At 38.9% G+C, this 22,405-nt stretch overlaps 1 protein-coding gene across 1 annotated transcript; it reads right to left on the reverse strand.

Annotated features, from left to right (window-relative positions):
• Positions 1 to 826: 826 nt before the first annotated feature.
• Positions 827 to 22,017, reverse strand: CMTM6 (CKLF like MARVEL transmembrane domain containing 6). Its single transcript, XM_004419459.3, has 4 exons — positions 21,814 to 22,017; positions 11,541 to 11,717; positions 7,016 to 7,114; positions 827 to 3,812 (listed from the first exon to the last, which is right to left on the reverse strand). Exons 1-4 carry the CDS (start codon positions 21,949 to 21,951, stop codon positions 3,681 to 3,683), a joined length of 546 nt encoding a protein of 181 aa, XP_004419516.1. The 5' UTR covers positions 21,952 to 22,017; the 3' UTR covers positions 827 to 3,680.
• Between the last annotated feature and the right edge of the window lie 388 nt (positions 22,018 to 22,405).

A 22,405-nucleotide genomic window follows, 5' to 3' on the forward strand; every position in this document is an offset into this window, starting at 1 on the left:
CTAATCTTCCTCAGCAAAAAGAGGAAGATTGGCAAGGGATGTTAGCTCAGGTCCGATCTTCCTCACCAAAAAAAAAAAAACCTCACAGCAGAAGACAGATGGGCAGAAAAACATGGAAAGAACCTGGGTCCCTGATGACACTGCCAAGCCACTGAATTTACCAGTCATGGAATTGCCCCACCCAGACTTCTTGTGAAATAAATCTTCCTTACTGTTTAAGACCCACTCAATTAGGTTTTCTGCTCTTTGCAATTGATTTGCATATTGATACAATGCTCTTTATCAAAAGAAAACACAAAATTCTGAAGAATGTACAAATTCCAGTGAGTTCCTGATAACTATAAAGACCTTGTTATTCTCATACAGGCTGGAGGCAGGAATTTTGCAAACTACACAAAGAGCTGTAGCTTTACCAGAACCACCCTAGTTTTGCCTTACCCTTTCCCAATCATTGAACAGTCCGAAAGAGAATGTGCCTATTTTGTTTTTAGCATTGTTAGCACTTTGAGAAATGTGATGGAGAGTCCAAATTTGCTTCTTTGGAAGTACTTAAAGGCGTTTGGTCCATAACATCCCTTTGTAACTCTTCATACATGGCTCCCTAAAAATGTTGCTTGAATGTGTATTTCCACTTTCCAACAAGAGGGACAGCCCATAGGTAGGAACTGGATTTGTTTCTTTTCTCCCCACGCCCCATACCTGAGTAGATCCACAGTCCAGTATTCTACGTAGGTACTCACCAAGGTTGTAGAGCCAGCTCCTAGAACTCTGGAGAAAGCTTTCATCTAAACATCATGTTTCTGTAATAATTAAACAACTACAAAGGTATGGACAATAAAATGGATTTATTTAAAAAGAAGACTACAAAATTTGACATTGAAAGAGATAAAAAAGACCCACAGGATTTAAACTGATAAATATAAAAATGATTGGCTATAAACAATGTAAAAAACATTTCCCAGTCCCCAAACAGAACATAATTTAAGTACAGTCATGCGTCACTTAACAACAGGGATACGTTCTGAGAAATGCACCAGTAGGTGATTTCATCATTGTATGAACATCATCGAGTGTACTTAACACAAACCTAGATGGTATAACCTATTACACACCTAGGCTATATGGTACTAATCTTACAGGAAAACCGTTCTATATGCGGTCTATCGTTGACCGAAACATTGTTATGCAGCGCATGACTGTATAGCAATTATAAAATTCTTGTATTGTAAGTGCGTTTCCCTTAAAAATTTTAAGAACCATTCTAAACAGTTTATTTGTATAAAATATAACAAGTTAAATTCACCTTAGCTGTTAATAAAAAATTATTTTAAATTTGAGTTTATTGAGTTTGCTTTTTTCAATACATAACAGTGGTTTTGGTCCCAAGTTCTCCTTAAACTTTTTATTATTTACCACAATGGTCTTTTTACTCCTAACTCCTTCTACAATAGAACAGAGGAGCTAATCAGTTATGGGTCTCATAAAAAACAACATGAAGAAAAGTTCTAGAGTGACCAAAAATACCAGCGAATATATTATTTTTCTGAAAAGGAAAGGATTAAGTGGCCAGTTAAGAGGCCCACTTCTGCACCAATAAAACAAATGGAAGAGAAACCTCAGAACAAGCAGAGCTTAAGCTCAGTGCCAACATGCTATGTGGGTGAGGCCAGCTGAGCACATGTCCGTCAAACTCAAATAAGCCCAATGCAAGAGTGGGGACCCTGAGGTAGCCCAGATGGTTTACTGTGAATCCCACCTGGGTCTAGATGATACCTAAAATGACAATGGTACAGTCTGATGTGAAATTCCAGAGCTTGCCTACTCTAACCTAGTTATCTTTGAACCAGTCTTTATTCTTGTACCCAAGACACAGGCTATTTCTCCTCTCTTAGATGGCACGCCCAATAAAAACAGCATCCATGATTGGTTTCCTTATTTCCCAAGTAGGTAGTGGTAACATCACCACTGGTACTAGCATCCAAACTCTGATCCTGAGTTAGTAAGACACAGCAGAGGCTGTGTCTGGCCATAAAGACCAATTTCTGAGAACCAAATTAGCCACATTCATGTGGCTGAAACCCATCTACAACACACATATGGCAGATGAGAAATTTCAAAAGGAAGGAGTATTAAATTGTCTCACTGGAAACATGATTCCATTGTTTCACATAGAAAACCTAGCCCAGGGACCTCCACCAAAGTACTGAAGGACCTGACGCATGGGCTCATTGCCTTAACACTAGAGTCTTGAATCAAAAATCTACAAGAACAAGAAATGTATAGTCTGTGAATCACTTGGTCAGAAAGGTCCTATCCCAAGTGCTCTGGCTGGCTGGCTCTAAGACAGCCTACCAACAACAGACAATTCTTCCAAATTATCAGAACTGGTTACAAATAGTTTGACTACTCCCTTACACCATCAACAGTATTAACCTGGGCAGGATTCTCTAGATATTCACTTTCTTAAGAAGGTCTCCTCTAAAGAGAAACTAGAGCAATGTCTATGTGGGAACAAGAAACCTAAAGATCCTGCTAAATACTCTATGCAATTAAAAGGGCCCAAGATCCTGGACCACCCAAATATAACTGCTGACAAGAAAGAGTCAGAGCCAGAGGCCCACCTCTGCCAGATGACAAAGCAGTGTATGGACCATTCTGATATGGAGACAGAAAAGGGAGCATCTCAAATAGATGAAAAATCAAAGACTGGGGTTTTAAAAAGAACACTGGCTCCAAAGAAAACACTGAAGGGGACCTGCAGAGCTGTATCAACCTCAACAGAAATAATCATATGCCAAAAGGGAAACAGACCATTTTCTAACTCAGAGTATAACTCATCATCTCTTCAGACCCTTGGTAAGTGGTCAGAGCCTGCTTTTATAATTACTTTCACTGTTTTGAGCCAAAAGTTTATCTTTCCTATCTTTGGTCCTTAGGCTTGATATCAGTTTCTTCCATTTTTCTGTGTTATATAAAAATCTTACTTTTTTTTTTACGTGATATCAATAGCAATCAAAGTGCAATATAAACATGGGGTTGCTGATGATGTTGCTTTTATACATATAAAATACCAACATTTACCATACATTTTCTATTAGGCTGTAAAAGATCTCAGAAAGAGTTAATAGTAATTATTCTAAAACGTTACAATATAATTTTAAGGCTGAGTGAGATACAGTAAAGCCTAGGTATTATATTTTAAGGAAAAAAAACCTAGACCAACATTTTAAATATTGATCTCTTAAATATACATTAAATTTTATCTAATCATCAAAAAACAAACTCATAGCTAAGCAAATTAATTTTAAAATGAAACAATTTCTAAATGTATGAACTTAATCATGCTGTTTATACAGCCATAAAGCATAATTTAAAAGCTAAGCTTAGTAACAATGACAGAATAACTTATCATCAGTTGAGCTATGTGATTTCAAGAAACAACCATCTGCACCTCCAAAAAAAAAAAGTTCAACTGTTATAAAAAAAAAAAATTAAAAAACCCTCTGGCCTAATTTGTGGGGGCTGGCACACAGTCCAGAATTGATAAAACTGCCTTCCTGCCCTTCCCCATGCTCTTCAAAAGAAGTGGTTTAACAATTACACAAATTTTACAAGAGTTTCTGTCAGCGCTCAGGCACCACGTAGTCGCTACCCTCTGTAACCCCTGCTCCCTAGAGTCCTTACGAAGTAAGTGGTTGAGTGAGGGCCCTGGGGGCAGCCTCAGGTTTCCTCAGGTGGGACTCCTGTCGCTTTTCATAGACCATAGTGCAAAAGTCAAACAGGAACATAAAACTTGCAAGAAATCCAAACACCTGAGGAGGAAAAAGGGCAAAGGTTATATGAGGAATTTTGGGATAAAATCTCACATTTCCTTCTTGGCTATGAAAGTGTTTCATATAAGGCAGATGATTTATCAATTTTATCTTATACACAGTATTCTTAACTTCAGTGGCAAAAAAATTTTTAAGGTCATCAAAAAATGGAAAAAAGTTATAAAAAATATTTCTACAATAATGGCTATTAGTCAGTCTCACAAAATACAAACGTCTTGTCTATATGTGCACATGTATGTGTGAGGTGCCAATCTATAAAACTAAGGTTAATAGATGAAAAATAAAATCCTATAAAATGATACAAAACACAGGACTATTAGCAATGTTAGACTAACCCACAGACAAGCGAAATATGTGTGTGAGTAGGCAGATGAGTTTAGGTGAAAATAGAAGAAGTTATTAATATCAAAACAGAAATACTATTTTGAAGATACTTTTAGGTTAAATTACCTAAAAAATATTTTCCAGTTAATTGTCACACTGTAATGACACAACAACATGACGCCACCACCTACTTCCTCTTCCTTATATCACTTCCTTATATCACTTCCTTGTATCCTAACATATGATCAAACATTTTGAGAATTCCATCAAGAGACAGAAGACCATGATTCAAATTTAGTTTCTTTACTAGCAAAACCCTTAAGGAAACGGGGGCCAAAGAAGCGTTCAGTAAAAAGAGAAAATTCAGGGGCTAGCCCGGTGGCGTAGTAGTTAGGTTCGCGCACTCCGCTTCAGTGGCCTGGGGTTCGCGGGGTTGGATCCTGGGCATGGACCTACACACTGCTTGTCAAGCCAGGCTGTGGCGGTGTCCCACATATAAAATAAAGGAAGACTGGCACAGATGTTAGCTCAGGGACAATCTTCCTCAAGCAAAAAGAGGAAGATTGGCAACAGATGTTAGCCTAGGGCCAATCTTCCTCATTAAAAAAAAAAAGAGAGAGAGAGAAAATTGATGTAGGCAATGGCTAAAATCCCTTCCAACTCTAACACTCCATCTCTATGACTTTCAACATTTTGTTGTAGTCGGCTGCAGTCTCTTGACCCTTCATACCCAACCCCTCCACCCTAAAGAATATGCATTCTGTTTCATTTCACAGTAAAGCAAACTGAGCCCCAAATTCATTAATTCACCTGGGTGCTCCCAACACAGCCAACCTAAATTTAATTATCAATTCCACCCCCCTAAAACCCAAGTCTCTTCTCCCCTCTGGAGTCTTTATTTTGGCTTGATGGCATCTATCCTCTTATTTGACTGGCAAACTTACTGAATACATTAAACAGACCAGATGTCACCTTGTCTGTGAAGCCACCTCTGACCACCTTAGAGAGCTCCTGTCCATGCAGGGCCCTCTATCCCATATAATCCAGACAAATGATCTTCCACTCTTTTGCTCACATACTTCACAATTTTTTTTGAAAAATGGACTCCCTCAGTCATTTAAGTCTATAAAGTTTTTCATAACAAATAGTTGCAAAAGGTAATTTCCAGCACATTATAAATATTGAGTTTTTAAACTACCAGTCACTCTTAAATATATCCAATGAAATCTAAATACTATAGCAATCTAACACATCAACTAATTAAAACACATAAACAAGCTCTTTTTTTTTTTTCTTCTTCTCTTGGACTTCCCCCTTGCCTTGGGGAGCAGTGCTGGTCTTTTTTTTTTTTTTCATTTATTGCAGTAATATTGGTTTATAACAGTGTATAAATTTCAGGTGTACATCATTATACTTCTATTTCTGCATAGATTACATCATGTTCACCACCCAAATACTAATCACAACCCATCACCACACACTTGTGCCGAATTATCCCTTTCGCCCTCCTCCCTACCCCCTTCCCCTCTGGTAACCACCAATCCAATCTCTGTCTCTATGTGTTTGTTTATTTTTGTTATCTACTACTTAATGAAGGAAATCATACGGTAATAGCTGGAAAATTTATGCCATGCTTTTTTTCCCCTTGAACTCAATTTCCCCCCAACTCCATTTCACTTCTTCCACAGTATTTTAGTTATACATTTTTATACTCGAAAGTATTTTAGTGATCACCCTATCATACTCCTCTACAGCAAAAATATGTATATAAACTGAAATTAACCATTAAGCTCTATTTAAACTTTGACTTTCTCTTCAATTGGTTCATTTATCCATGGATAAATATTACTTATTGCTAGCATGAGTCAAGGTTCAGCATTGGTTTTATTTCCACGTTTTGTTTTTATACATGTAAGTGCTAAGAAACCATACTTACATGAATAGGTAGATATACCACAGCCATGCAATTCTCTGAACTCCTTTCAAGTTGTTCTAGCACAAAAAGCAGTCTTAATGATCTTTTAGCTGACAACTCAATTAATTATAATTTCAATTTTGTTATGAACAAAGTATTAACTGGAAACCAGCTGACTTGCAAGAGGATTTGTTATCCAGCTGTTAGTTCATGTTCACAACACTGGTACCAATTCAGGTCCATGATCCTTGACTGGCAACTCTGAAATCCAAAAATCTACAAAAACTCAAAAGTTTTCATGATTTACTTGGCTCAAAATTGACATGAGGTAAAACTATTTACAGTCTTTACCTATTCCTTTTACTGTGAATATTTATATGCTTCAGAAATATTAATATATTGGATTACAGGGTGCTGTCCCAGGCCCTCTGAAGGTGTGATATAACATAGTATATGTACAGTATTAGCTTTCTAAAATGCAGAATATTCTGAATTCTAAAAAAAAAAATCTGGCCTCCAAGGATTTCAGATAAAAAGTTTACTTATCTATCTCTTTTATTAGGCTGAACCTTTGGATCATTTCTCCTATGTATTCTCTACACCTAGAATGACACCTGGCATGTAGGTGTGTTTTTGTTGAACTGAAAAGTGGAGAAATATAAGATGATAAAGTCAATTCTACCACTCCCATTAGCAATAACATGTTCATATGTAGAGTAAATGGATTTTTGTTAATAAAACTCAGTCAAATTCTAAAGACAAGTTCTAGGTTTTTAAGGCTATCATATTTATTTGCTTTTAGGTCTTCTATTCAAAATAACACTAAAAAATAAGTTAAAAGACAAACTACTCTCCAAAATTGTATAACTTGTCAAGTCCTTTCCAAATTCCATATTTCTAAGGAACCAAAAATAAGCAAAGATAAAAAATACAAGGTACTTACAGTTGCTGCATATTCAGCTGAGGTCCTGTCATGTGTGGCAACAAAAATGCTGGACGCCACTAAAAACACACATCCTGTTCCCAACATAATATAGAAGTCCTATACAGACATATAAAACATAAAGAATACAGTATGGTTAGGTTGATGAAACAAATGTTTTAGTTTTTTACTTTTAAAAAATTTTAATGACTTGCCTTTTTTTAGGAACACTATCCACACTTTGGACAGGGCATATTCAGAGAGTGCATCACAAGATAATCTTTTAATAAATAAAAACATTTCCCCCAAAATTCCACACGTGTGTGTGTGCATCCTCTTTATCTCTAGGACATATTAAAATGATCAAAGCCAAAGGATTTATTAAATCCCATCTTACCTCCAGCAAAAAAAAAGCATTTTCATTCCCTTTCAAAGTAGTCTATGCTAGGATGGCCTCTCTGAGAGTACTTCAGTGCTCTGAAAGCACTTTGAAAAAGAGAGAATCAAAAGAACCACCCATCATTAACTAAATAAAATTATTCCAATAGTATTTTTTTTTAGAGACTTGAGCTTTCTGGAATAACGTATTGCTTTCAATTGTTCCAAGTGGGAAATGAGCTTGTACGATGAGCTTATCTACTACAAAATGAGCTTATCTACTACACAAATGCTTCCACATCTCATAGTAAGGCAGCTTACAGCGATGAAGTTCTTCCTGGGTGTCCAAGTGCTCGCTCAGGCATTACCTCATAAGGCTCTCTCACATGCCAACTGAAAACAGTGCTTGACATACATACTTGATTCAGAGGAGAAACTGGTAAAATGATAGCCACTCCAAAAGGTTTTAAGTCTGATACTTTTTGAGTTTTCTGAAATGCAATCTCCACTAAACCTAATAACAATAAAAGTATCCAACACAGAATTCTTATACTGTCAATCATTCACTTAACAATTATTAAAAATTTAAAGAGGTTTTCTCTTTGCTTCTAAAAGAGGTGCTTTTCTGCAGTACTTTTTCTGTTTTTCTATTGCTTTGAATTTTATTTCAAATCTGTTACATATAAATATAAAACTATTGGGCCCAGCCCAGTGGCGCAAGCGGCTAAGTGCACGCGCTCCGCTGCGGCGGCCTGGGGTTCACCGGTTGGGATCCCGGGTGCGCACCGACGCACCACTTGTCAGGCCATGTTGTGGCGGCGTCCCATATAAAGTGGAGGAAGATGGGCACAGATGTTAGCCCAGGGCCAGTCTTCCTCAGCAAAAAGAGGAGGATTGGTAGATGTTAGCTCAGGGCCCATCTTCCTCACACAAAAAAATTAAAATAAAATTTAAAATAAAATAAATAAATATAAAATTATTTACTAATATTTGGAGTACATTCAAGGAGGTATTTAAACAAGACAATCATTTTGAGACAGAATACTGTAGCGTTCAATAAACATGAGTTCTAGAGACAGACTACCTGAGTTCAAATCCCAGTTACAGTACTTCCCAGCTATCTGACCTTGAATTAGTAACTATTATAATGTCTGTGTGCCTTTGTTTCTTCATCTGCAAAATAGGAGTAATAACAGTATCTTCTTCATAGGTGATTCTAAAGATTAGAGTTAACCCACGGAAAGTGCTTAGATCAGTGCCAGGCACAGAGTAAATGTCCTATAAATGTGGGTTATCGTTATTTTTTTGTGTGTGTGAGGAAGATCAGCCCTGAGCTAACATCCATGCCAATCCTCCTTTTTTCGCTGAGGAAGACTGGCCCTGAGCCAACATCTATTGCCAATCCTCCTCCTTTTTTTTTCGCCCTTTTTCTCCCCAGAGCCCCAGCAGATAGTTGTATGTCATAGTTGCACATCCTGCTAGTTGCTGTATGTGGGACGCCGCCTCAGCATGGCCAGAGAAGCGGTGTGACGGTGCGCGCCCAGGATCCGAACCCGGGCCACCAGTAGCGGAGCGCGCACACTTACCGCTAAGCCATGGGGCCGGCCCTGGTTATTATTATTCTTGATAGAATCTCACCCAAAAGCATGGGCTACAAAAGGTTTTCTCTTCAAAACGATTGTCATTCCTCCCTAGACACCACCACCACCCCCACCACCACCACCATCACCACCACACATATACGTTTTCTCTAAAACAGAAAACCTCTGTTCATGAAAAAATATTTAAAATTTAAGTATATTAATATGCAGACAGTAAAAGTGATTTTTAAGCCATTCAAACAAATATGAAATCCTTATGATGTTAGGTGAAAAGTAAAATATATATACACTATGATTACAACTATTTTAAATTTTAAAAATCACCCAGGAATAGAAACAAAAGACTCAAAAGAAATACAGTAAAATATTTACAAAGCTGTTTTAGGATGAAATGACTGATTTATTTTTCTTTTTTTCCAGTATTTTAAAATCAGTATTCACTCTAAAATAACTTATTAAATACTCAAGTTTGATGTAATAAGTGTTTTACATTTTGTTTAGACCATTACACTAAACTGGACAATATTATAACATTGTGTCTTGTCAAAAAGATCAATGTTCTTAAATACTACAGATGCAGTACTAAAGTAAAACCTAAACATTTCTAAAAAATATTTTCATGGATAATGATACTGTTTTACTCTTGAGAGATAAGAAACGAAAAAATAGCTTCAATCTTTAATGTTTAAAATATACATTTATACATTCAAGCTACAAATCAACCAGCTTAGACACTAGTGAACTTTTACCTTGTCCAAATCTTATCATATACTTATCTGTAAAAAGGAAGAACTTTCAAAGATCACAAATATAATTAACAGAAATTCTAAGGTAGTCTCTGCATCCTCTTCTTAACACATATTTCATAAAATATATGGGTTCTGTTGTTGTCACCATTATACAGAGATTCCTGTGATGATATTTGCTGTGACAGCATCTAAAGTTGCTAGGGCATTGCTTCTATCAGGATTCTATCTAGGCCACATGATAGAATGCAGAGTGTGAGGGCTTTCCTAGGTTCAAATCTCAATTTACTTTCACCCTAGCTGTGTAACTTTGGAAAGGTTACTTAACCACTCTGAACCTAAGTTTCCTCAACAGAAAAATGGAGCATAAGGGGTGAGGATTCTAAATCCAGCATGTAAAGTGCCTGGCACACAGTTCGCACTGACAGCAGCTATTATCTGCCAAGATAACGGAATGGTCCCATATTGGCTGTACCAAGAACTGCGGGTATGTGCTCACCAAAGACTTGATGGATTTGATTCACTCTACTTGTTTTTCAAAGTTTTTTTTTTAACTGTTTGGTATCAAATTTTTATTTTTTAATTTTTAAACTTAATTCTTTTAAAAGAAGGTAACAGATTCCTATGGTACAAAATTCAAGAGGTACAAAAGACTATACAGAAATAAGTAAATATCTTAGGTGTATAATCAATATATGACCCAATGCTTGCTTCTCATTAACTTAAAATAATAATAGAATCTTACTGTTTGGTATTTATCTTGTTATCTCTTATTCTTAATAGTTAAAAATTTACCCTAATTTTTATCTTTTCCCTCAGAGATGTGAATTCTTTCATATGTGAAACCTGACAAGTACAATTCTTCACAAATCACTACTACTAACTCAAATGCTACTGAAGAAGGCTCAATTCTTTCTTCCTTAAATGCAGGACTTATGTGAATTATCTCATCTGTCATCTCACAAATCCATACTAGGCTCAAATAAAAACATAGGATCAGCAGACTAAGTCTTTAGAAAATTAAGCATCTCCAATTTTGTAAAAATAAAATTCCTATGTACACTTTTATTATATGGGAAACTTCTAAAGAATGAATTCAGCAAATGCATTCTTAATTCACCTATAGATAATTTTTTATAATAAAATCAAAACAAAATAGGTACAATTACAGGCTGTTTTATTTAAAAGCTCCAGAAATATATCACATTAGTTCATTACTCTATCTCTAGTGTCTAACATAATGCCTGGCATTTAATAGATACACAATGAATAACTGTAGAATCAATGAGGGACACTCTGAAATGTGACAAATCAAAAGTGACAAAATCCGGGCCGGCCCCATGGCTTAGCGGTTAAGTGCGTGCGCTCCGCTGCTGGCGGCCCGGGTTCAGATTCCAGGTGCGCACCTACGCACCGCTTCTCCAGCCATGCCGGGGCCGAGTCCCACATACAGCAACTAGAAGGACGTGCAGCTATGACATACAACTATCTACTGGGGCTTTGGGGGAACAAATAAATAAATAAATAAAATTACAAAAGTGACAAAATCCTAGGTTTTAAAAAATATCTAATGTGAATTAGATTAACCCACCACCATAAACTACTGGCAGTGTTTGTCACTCATTCTGATTTCACCTTCCCCTTCTATCATCATCCCATTTGGCGGGGAAAACAGCTGCTTCGAGGCAGAGTTGGAACAATGGATAGTGTCTTCTCACGTTAACTGAGTTTTGAAAGTATTACTACTTTGAACAATAAAACTAGACATGATTACAAAACAGCTATGTTCTTAATGTAGGGATTATATTTTTTCCTGCTTACCGATGCCTTGACTTTTACAGAATCGACTCTGTCATAAACTGGAGTGCAGTACACGATCAGTATGAGCAGACTCAGAAGAGAGGCACTGCAGCTCACAAATTCAAAAAAGTAAAGTCCTCCACACAAAGTACATTGCGCCACGACTTCTTCACAGATGAAGGCCAGCAGAGACAGCACCTACAAAAGAAACAAAACATTTTACTGAAGTGTTTTCCAGAGAAACCTACAGTATTCAGAAAATACCATCTGTTCACTCAAATATTTATAAAAGTAGAGACTACGGAAAAAAAGATTACTGAATGCACCCCAGCTACACAGAACTTAAGATCTGGTTGCATACAAATAATTAACTACTGTGTGCTAAATGCTAGAACAGGGGAAAAACAGGGTGTTGTTAAAAAAGGACACAGAAGAGGCACTCAACTTAGGGGTCAGGAAAGACTTCCTGAAGGAAAGCTAAGACCTGAAAGACAGTGGGGTCAGTTTTGGGGGTGAAAGATAGGGAAAGAAGTTCCAGGCAGAGGAGCAGTACATAGAAAGACCTAGAGGTGAAAGAACATAGCACCCTCCCACCCCCAACTGAACTCTGAAAGCAAGTTGAGTTAACACAGCTAAAGTGTTGAGGGAAAGAGTTTGAGGGAAGGAGGATGGCAGCACAAAAATGATCAAATGAGACTAGAGAAGTAAGCAGAGGCCAGGTCTAAATGTCCTCTTTAGTTTAAGGAATCTAGATTTTAAGGGTTTTACAGCAAAGGGGTGACATGATCAGGTTTATGCTTTTAGTAGTTCTCGCTAGCTACAATATGGGGAAGGGACTGGAGGTAGGGCAAAACTTGGGGCGGACATTCAGCTTCCGCTAAAGTAGATCGGGGAAAGATGGTGACCGGGGTAGTAGTAATAGAAGAGAAAAGTAGCTAATCACTGAAAGAAGCTGTAGAAGCCCTTATCAGACAGGGCGAATACAAACAGATTAGAAAACAAGATAATACATATGTACTTAAACGTTTTATTTTCACTTAAAAAAAAGGCACATTTATTCACCAATCTTTTCTCTTCTTTGAGTATGAGCCTACTGATGGAACCCCCCTCATGTTTTCTGCATTATTCACTTTCATCATTTAGGACCACCACCTCCAGACTGATGTTATTTGAAGTGGAGAGAGATCTTGGACACTTGAGAAGCAGAGTGAAGAATCCTCCTAGAGTTGGACTAGTTTTACCAGCCTTTTACTGTTGCCTTGCTCTTACTTAATTCCATAGCAAAGATTTTAGTAACTTATTTTTTGATCTTTCCAAAGCATTCAATTTAGTTTTCATAGAAACAATTCCTTTTCACACTCAATTTTAGTCTGTGTAATATTTAATTAAAGGTTTGACCATAAAAAGTATAATTAGTATAAACCAGTATGGGAATAAACACAAGTCAACTGATGACAGAGGTAAGAGTGCTCAAGAGGGACCTAGCTCTCTGTGATAGACAGGTGTGAGTCAGAACACCTTGCATTGAATGGCGAATGGTTACTTCGGGTTAATTCAGCAACTCAATTAAATGCAAGTGGGTTTTAACTGTGCTCCCACTGTTGTGTATGTGGTATTAATACTGATTCCTCACTGCAGAAAGAAGTTGTTTTTTTCTTTTTAAGAGGCAAGGGTGCTAGGGAGAGAAAAAATTCAGTTTTAAATATGCTGTGTTTGAGGGGGTCTGTGGAAGAGTCAGGTGGAGAAGTCTAGGAGGCAAATGAGCATACGGGTCTGGAGCTCAGGGGAGAGGTCCGAGGTGGAGATAAAGATGTGGGAGTCAGCCACTGAGATGGCCCAGAATGAAGGAAGTTGGCTTTGTGCACAACTCTAAGGAACCCTGAGGTTTAAGGGATATGCAGACGGGGAGACACCAGCAAACGACAATTAGGAGCAGCAGTCCAAGGGGCAGTAGACCAAGAAACAAGTATTTCTACGAAGAGCAAGTAATCAAGAGTGCTGAATGCCACTCAGAGGTCAGGTAAGAACAACACAAACACAACTGACTGAGCTACAGGAAGGTTGCTGGTGACATCAGCAAGACAACTTTAGTACAGTCAGGTAGGGAAGCTTAGATTACAGTACTGTATATTGGGAAGTGAGGGGAAGACAAGGCAGTGGAATAGAGAGAGCATAGGCAAAAAGCGTGGTTTCGAAAGAGTGGCCAGATAGGGTAGCAGTGGACGAGGTGAAAGGGAAGGGAACTGCGAGATGAGAGAGAACTGGGCATGTTTAAATGCTCAGGCAGAAACCAGTAAAACGGGTGGGTCTAAAGAGAGAAGAAGAAAAGAGGCTACTAAAGGTAGGATTCAGGGCTCTGCTTTGGGACTAACTCTTCTCTAGCAATAGGAGGGAAGAGAGAGAAGAGAGGTTCACTGGGGCAGTCTGTGTGGGTTTTGTGGAAGCTGAGGGAATTGCTTTCTGACTGTTAAAACCATCAAAATGACTGACGACCGAAGTCAAAGCTATTGGGAAATGCCATCTCACTCAAGTCAGGCCAGTAAAAACAACCAGATATATTAACGGCAACAACACTGCTACCAAAATCAACAGTTACATTTCATGGTATATAATAAAAATTTTATCCTACAAAACAATTTCATCAAAAATAGGTCAATGGTACAACAACTCTGGAAAACAGTTTCGCACTTTCTTAAAAAACTAAGCAAGCAACTGCCATATGACCCAGCAACTGCATTTCTGCATTCTGCATACAACTCAAAGAAATGAAAACTTAAGTTTGTGCAAAAACCAGTACATGAATGTTCATAATTTTATTCATAATATTGGAAGCAATCCAGATGTCCTTCAATGGTTAAGCAAACTGTGGTACATCCATAGCATGCAATACTACTTAGCAATAAAAAGGAACAAACGTGATATACGCAACAACCTAGATGAATCTCCGGAGAATTATGCAAAGTGAAAAAAATACAATCTCATAAGGTTACATACTACATGATTCCACTTATACTGCATTCTTCAAATAACAAAAATTATAGAGATGGAGAACAAATTAGTGGTGGCCAGGGAAGAGGAGAAATGTGTGGTAAAGGGGTAGCATGAGGGAACCCTGTGGTCATGGAACAGTTCTGTATCTTGATTGAGCTGGTGATTATAGGAAGATACACATGTGACAAAAACTGCACAGAAGTGCATACACACACACACACACAAGTGCATGGGACCTCCCTGTACATTTTTTGGGGGGCAAGTTCCTGTGAATCTATAATTATTTCAAAATAAAAAGTTAAAAAAAAAAAAGGTCAAATCTAAATTGGTATCTAAGCCTCTAAGGGATTTCCCCCCTGCTACTGGCAATACAAAATTCATTTTTCCCCACCGCTGAAAAGACTCTATGTAAGGATGAAAATAGATCCTATCACTATGATTTCCTGTAAGTTAGTGAGGCATATCCTAAACAACTTCCTTCACACAGATGTTAGGTGAGTCCTTCTCAATCATCACACTACAGGACACAAAGTGACAAATCCCAGAAGACCATCGTGTAAAGGTACTTCCTTAACCTCCTGTAATTAATTATAGGATGAGTTTTTACATGACTATAGTAAAATAAAATACTAAATGTCTAATATTCCATTTGCTTTATTCTTGTCTCTATGTTAAATCTTGTCCAAGTTTTAGGAGTTTCTCTACAAGAAATTTGCAAGATACACCTCAGGTGTATCAGTTACTCAATTAACTGGGAGAAGATATCAGTCTAAAAGTCTAATTGGGGGCCGGCCCCGTGGCTTAGCGGTTAAGTGCGGGCACTCCGCTGCTGGCGGCCCGGGTTCGGATCCCGGACACGCACCCGACGCACCGCTTCTCCGGCCATGCTGAGGCCGCGTCCACATACAGCAACTAGAAGGATGTGCAGCTATGACAGACAACTATCTACTGGGGCCTTGGGGGAAAAATAAATAAATAAATAAATAAATCTTTAAAAGTCTAATTGGGGTTTGACCTTGAACCATTCTTATTACAATACAGTAGTCCCCCCTTATCCACGGTTTCACTTTCCACAGTTTCAGCTACCCATGGTCAACCGAAGTCTGAAAAATTACATAGAAAATTCCAGAAATAAACAATTCATAAGTTTTAAATCGTGTGCCATTCTGAGTAACTGATGAAATCTCTCGCAGTCCCACTCCGCCTCTCCTAGGGCGTGAATCATCCTTTTGTCCAGCATATCCATGCTGTACCCGCTACCCGCCCACTAGTCACTTAGTAGCCGTCTGGGTTATCAGATCGACTGTCACATCATCGAAGTGCTTGTGTTCAAGTGACCTTTATTTTACTGCATAATGGCCCCAAAACGCAAGAATAGTGATGCTGGCAATTCGGATATGCCAAAGAGAAACCATAAAGTGCTTCCTTTAAGTGAAAAGGTGAAAGTTCTTAACTTAAGAAAAAAATCGTATGCTGAGGTTGCTAAAATCTATGGTAACTTTTATTACAGTATACTGTTTTAACTATTCTATTTTATTATTAGTTACTCTTGTTAATCTCACTGTACTTAATTTATAAATTAAATTTTATCAAAGATATGTATGTATAGGAAGAAACATAGTATATGTAGGGTTCAGGACTATCTGTGGTTTCAGGCATCCACTGGGGGTCTTGGAACATATCCCCTGCAGATAAGGGGGAATACTGTAATCAGATTATCAGGAACATTCATCTGTGTAGACCGTATGACAATAAAATCTTATCTGTAGTATAGGTACTGACTGCTTGTCTATTCTCGGTAAGAAAGGGCCAGGATCCAGCATGGTCCAAAGCAGTCAGTGTCAAGTCATTACAAGTCCTGTTCCAAACTTATTAACTGGAGTCATTCTTACTGACCTTAAGACTCAGAGCAGTATTAAGAGGCCGGGTCTGCACAGACATCCTAAGAGATTGAGGAGGTGTAATATCAAGTTTGAACATTGACTAGATCCTATTCCCAGTTGAAGACCAAGAAATTAGCAATACAAGCTATATTCAGTATGAAATTTTCTCCTGACCCCCCACCTCTGATTTCTTTATAATTTCCCATAGCAGCATACAGTCTCTAGTACAAAATAAAGTGATCATTTCACAATATATATAAATATCCAATCATTACACTGTACGCCTGAAACTAATACGTTGTGTCAGTTATACCTGAATTTTTTTTAAGTTATATGAGTGTTATGTATCCAACACTGTAAAATGTATGGAAACATGTAATGACAGAGCAACAAGACCAATGTAGAAGAAACAATAAGAAAACAATATATTTTATACCTCATTATTGAGCATTCATTACATGTAAATTCAGGAAATCCCAGGAAAATGTTCGCCTCCACCTGAACAAAGAGTAACTGGAGAAGGATGAAAGGAAAAGAAAGATTCAAACCAGGGCCAAGAGACATAAAATCTGGACAGGCAGAGGATATTCCAAGTGGGGGACGAAAAAAACAGATTCATGAAGGCAAGAATTTGCACAGTAAGTCCAAAAGGGATAATAAGGCAACTGACCTAACTGGATGGGGAGTGATGAGGAAAATGGTTAAGGAGTTGGGTGTGGTTGTGTGAAGATCAGGCCAAGGAGCATGGACTTCTGCATGAAGGCAACAGGGACTGCTTGCCTGGTTTAGTTGGCTAGAAGACAGGAGGAAAGGAGGACTGGGTGGCGCCTGAAGGAATATCACAGTTCAGGAGTAGGAGGGGAAAGAGCAAGCAGCACCAGACAAGCAAACCACAGAAGTCCCACACTTCCTAGGAAAACTTACAAAGCAAGTAAACATACTCCAAATTGTTAATCAAACAGTGATGCTGGGAAACGTGAGAATGTGAGGGGAAAATGTGGCTTATTTTATTTTAATCATATTTTTTAGTTGATGTTGTTTGGTAAGCAGACACTTTTTTTGTATTAAAAAGAAAAAAAAATGTTAAGGGAAAGAAGAATTTCGAGAAGTGGGTGGTCACCAGCATTAAACACCAAAGTGGGTTAAGGATAGGAAAAGAGATAAGGCCATTGAATTGGGTAAGGAAATAAGGGTGAATGTAACCCATAAGTTAAAAGGCTCAATTATTATTTTCTGGTAAGTAGCTCTGCTCTCAATAGCATGAAGACATTATACCAAATACTGCTTACTGAATATTAAGCTAACTGCCTAACAAATGTAATCCAATGCGGCTCCTTCTAGTGACATAAAATTTTATCCAAATATAATTAAGGGAATTATCAAGCTTTCAGAGTAGGGGGGGGCCTTGGAGAGCATACAGTCTCCCACCCTTAAGTTTACAGATGATGGAATTCATCTCTGACAGGCTAAGTCCCAGGTTAGCCGGGCACAGACAAGAACCCAGGTCTCTGACTCCCCCTCTGTACTTGCTCCTCCCATAAAACACTTTATTAAGCTCATTTTACAACCATGTATGTTTGTGTAGGTTTTCCCTGTAAGACTGGGTTTTTGAAGTTACAATCTTAGTTTTGTGCATTTCCCTTTTGCTGTTACATGATACATTACAACCAATTTGCTAGAATCAACACACTTGGGAAGTCTTAGTGACTGAAAGATGACTACTCACAGTTCTGGCGATTTAAACATTCAGATAATGACTACCCAGTGCCTCTCTCCCCCTCAGTTTCACTACCTTTTCTGAAACTTAGTCTTCTTTAAAATGAACAGTCATTATATTAAATACTAATGCGTCATTATTTGTCTTTAAGTCTACTATTAAAAAATTTCTCATAAAACGAACTTTTTAATGTTTGCCATTAATTATAAGCCTCCATCTACAAAATTATATTAATTTGTGAATTAATGAACTTGCTATTAAAAACCTTGTAGTCATATGTAAGGATCAAGTAAACAAAGCCGTCAGGCTACGCCTCCCTAGTCTTAGGCAAACATTTACTCTCACAAAGGTTCAAAGATACAATTTGCTGACATTACGGATCTTCCTCAAGGTAAAAATAGAGCTTTTCAATTTAGTACATACCTATTTTCACATTTAAATAATGAAAAGAGCACCAACATAATATAAATTGCTTCTAAGTAATTTGTTTCTTGGCACTTACAGAGTAACATTATTTATAATTTAATAAATTTAAATCACTGGTGAATTGTAAAACTGCTTGCCTGAAGAGCCATTATAATCATAGTAGCGTGCAGCCATCAGGACATTCAACTGGTGCCCTAACCACAACGTCACCTCGTTGCAGAGAGAATATTACACATATTTAGATCACTGCACCAGCTTATTAGCATTAGGTTGCCAAATGTCAATTCTCACCCTTCAAACGAAAACAAACTCCCTCAAAAATAACAATAACAAAAAACTCACAAAATAAAATATGGGCCTAAGGACCAACCTAAGGATAGAATAATGTGATAAATAAATAAACTGACTGTATAAATTTAGGACCGCAATGACCCGTTACATTGAATTCTCAGCTGAGTATTTCTTCTTCAGCTCTGCAAGGGTAGGTGAGAGTTAGGGGATGCTTATGTTTCAGACAAGCCTTTGACAAAATTCAGGTCATATCTGAATGGCAGACACAGCTGTTTAACTCAAGATCAGTTATGCTCTGTTATCTCTAACCTCCTCTTTTGTGTTTGCAGGCTCCATTCTCCACTCCTTCTGTGTTCAGCTCTGTAACAGCACTCCCCACAGAGCCTCAGAGATTTGCAAAAATCTTAAGTGAAAGAAACCTCAGAGGAAATCTAATTCAACCTCCTAGGATTCTAATCTAAGAATTTCCTAGGTACACAGTATCTGGTTTATATGTTTTAGAGCAAGGTTCCTTTCTCTTTGGGGGTCTTTGAGACTCTGATAAAGATTTATGGGTCTAGAATAACGTACCCAAACACAGAAATGCACTACATTTTGAATAAAATGTCATCGAGTTTTGCATTGTTAAAGGTTCTTGTTAAAGAACCTCCTTTACTGATTATGGGTTTCTCCATTACTATTGTTTTCTTTTTTTTTTTTTTTTTTAAAGATTTTATTTATTCATTTTTTTCCCCCCCAAAGCCCCAGTAGATAGTTGTATGTCATAGGTTCACATCCTTCTAGTTGCTGTACGTGGGACTCGGTCTCGCGTTGGACGGAGAAGTGGTGCCTCGGGGCACGCCCGGGATCCGAACCCGGGCCGCCAGCATCAGAGCGCGCGCACTTAACCGCTAAGCCATGGAGCCGGCCCTACTATTGTTTTCTTATTGGAGCTCTGTAATTCTATTTAATTTTTAAAAATAAATCATCTAAAGTGAAATAACCTAAAGGCAGAATTTGAGTTAAGGGAAAGAAGACTTTGCTTGTTGCCCCAGGCTGGATGACAGTTTTAATTTACTTCATGTATAACTTTCTTGGGACTTTCTGCATAACTCCTGTAATATACTGTTACGAAGAGATAAGACATTATGAAAACAAAGCAAAAGAGATAAGACATTATGAAAACAAAGCACGAACAAAAAGACAACCATCAAAATGAAAGGCAGTAATGAAGAAATATTTTTAAAAATCTATATTAAAGAGAGCATTCTTGTAACACTGCAAGTTCCCCATAAACAAATAAACAGATTTCAAGAAGAGACATTAGTTTTTATTCTTTCTCTCTTTCTGCTAATGGATGATGGAGAACAAGCAGGAACAGTCTAACAACTCTCGCAAGACAAATTCATCTTCCCGTCTTCTCCGCGTCCAAGTAAAAAAATCTCCCACCAAAGTTTCTGACTGTATTTATTCAGAAGATATGGAACTACAGTTTATTAAATTATAAATAAGGTAACGAGAAATTTTACTTCAGCTTTGCCATTTCTATTAGGAAGGAAAAATAAAGGCAACTGAAAACAGGAGATTTAATGGGCAGCGCACCAATGATGATGATGTCTTTTGAGCAGTAAGAATGCTTCAGATGAATATTTTCTTTTATCTGTTCTTCTCTATTCTTTTCTGTTCTAAAGAGTTCTATTCATGTCGACATTTTAGCTCTACGGCAGAGAAACATAGTTAATATCTAAGAGTCATGTGTGAGCTGACAAGAGAAAGAGCAGAAGGAAGCACTTCTGGCTAGAAGGGACAGCCCATGCACAGGAACAATGGCAGGAGGGAACCTCTGATGCTTGGTAAGAAGCTAAAGGGTGCCAACGTGGAACTATCTAAAAGAAGGCTGGAGAGAGAGACAGAGGTCAGACCCTCTTGGGTTCCACAGGCCACACTGTCACTTACCTCCAAGTGATTTCCCAATTATCCCCAGATGTAATCATTTTGGTTGCTAAAAAGTACCGCCGGTTTTCTGACTGTTTTTCTATTCAATAAATGTAGGTCATTTGAGTTCTAAGCATGTAAGTTCTGGTTATCTGAGTTCTAAGAATTTAAGTTCTTCCCAAGGAAACCAATCTGCTATTTTTACTTGTGCTGGGTTAGAAAAACAAACTAATCCCTAAACATTCTAAGCAGTCTATTTCCTCTTGCAGAAAATGCTGCTCGTCGTTGGTTAAAACAGAATACAGCAGCTCAATATGTGTGTAAACGGAATTAAAATTTGAATCTCAAACATGTTTTGATATTTTCACTAATAGGTTTAAGGTACCTTAACTACCTAAAGTAAACTGAAACTCAAAGAAATTAAGAGAGAAGTAGATCATGCCCTAGTTCTGCTAGCTGGACACAACAACAAAAAGCTGTCCTTTTGACTTTGTACTTCGTACACACATATTGCTCATTCGGAAATATTTTCCAGTCAATATAAAACTTTTGGGAGACAATTTATTGGACACACACAGCTCAACGCCATGCGTGGTATCGGAAGACTTCATCCAACAAATTAAACTTCCCCATGGGCTCGCACCAGGAAGACCGAAAACACAGAGAAAGATAAAGAGCACTTCCTAGTCTAAATACAGGCACTCTGGGAGATAATGCAGGAGTAACAGCTGGGAGGAGAGACGAAGGGCGCTACAGGAGAGGAGTGAAAGAAGCAGAAGGACTTGATTCTCCTCCGACGCATTTCCTGGACCCGCCTAACACGCTCGGTGGCCATCGGGGACCTAGCGGGGAAAGTCCTGAGGAAGAGGGGCCGCCCGCCGGGAGGGGGGCCCGGAGGGTAACGCCCCCTCCTCAGGCGGAGAGGGAAGGAACTGGGGTGCGGAAACGGCCGCTTCCTGAACAACCAGGTTGAGGAGAAGCGGCTCGGCAGCCTCCCAAGCCCGCAGCCCGGCGGCCCCGGGGCCAGACCCCGCTCCCCGCCCCAGCTCGCCCGCCCCGGCCGCGGACTCACCAGCTGCAAGATTTTGAGCACGCGCCGATGCCACTTGAGCCGGCCCAGGAAGAAGTAGGCGGCGAGGGCACTCCGGGCGCCCCGGGCAGGGCCCGGGTTCTCCTCCGTGGTCTGGCCGTAGACCGCTCCGTTCTCCATCACCCAGGACCTGGGAACACAGCGGCCGCAGGGGTGCGGTCGCGGACTTCACCGACTCCAGAAGTCCCCGGGAAGGGCCGTCACTTCCTGGGCCGCCGCCCCCGCTTCCGGCCGACTCCGCCCCGCCCCGCCCCTTCTCGCGCTCCGCCCCGCCTCCTGCCACCCCTAGGCCTTACCGCCTCGTCAAACGCCTTGTCAAGATCTGGGGAGAGACGCGTGCAAAGGGAAGAGCAAGTGCAAATCTCCTGAGGACTAAATGAGCTTGGCTCATTCTGGAACCAAAGGCTGGTGTGGCTAGGGCTAAGCAAGGGAGGAGAGGCGGTGAAGTTGGAGATGTAGGCAAAGGCAGGTGATGGAAGGGCCTTGCAGAGCAAGGGAAGAAATTCGATTTTATTTTAAGTGCAATGGGTTGTCTGGAAGGACTTTCAGGATTGCTCCCTTCTGCATCTCTCTG

The sequence above is a fragment of the Ceratotherium simum genome, chromosome 5, assembly GCF_057802395.1.
Source record: "Ceratotherium simum simum isolate JZ-2026a chromosome 5, ASM5780239v1, whole genome shotgun sequence".
Taxonomy (NCBI): domain Eukaryota; kingdom Metazoa; phylum Chordata; class Mammalia; order Perissodactyla; family Rhinocerotidae; genus Ceratotherium; species Ceratotherium simum.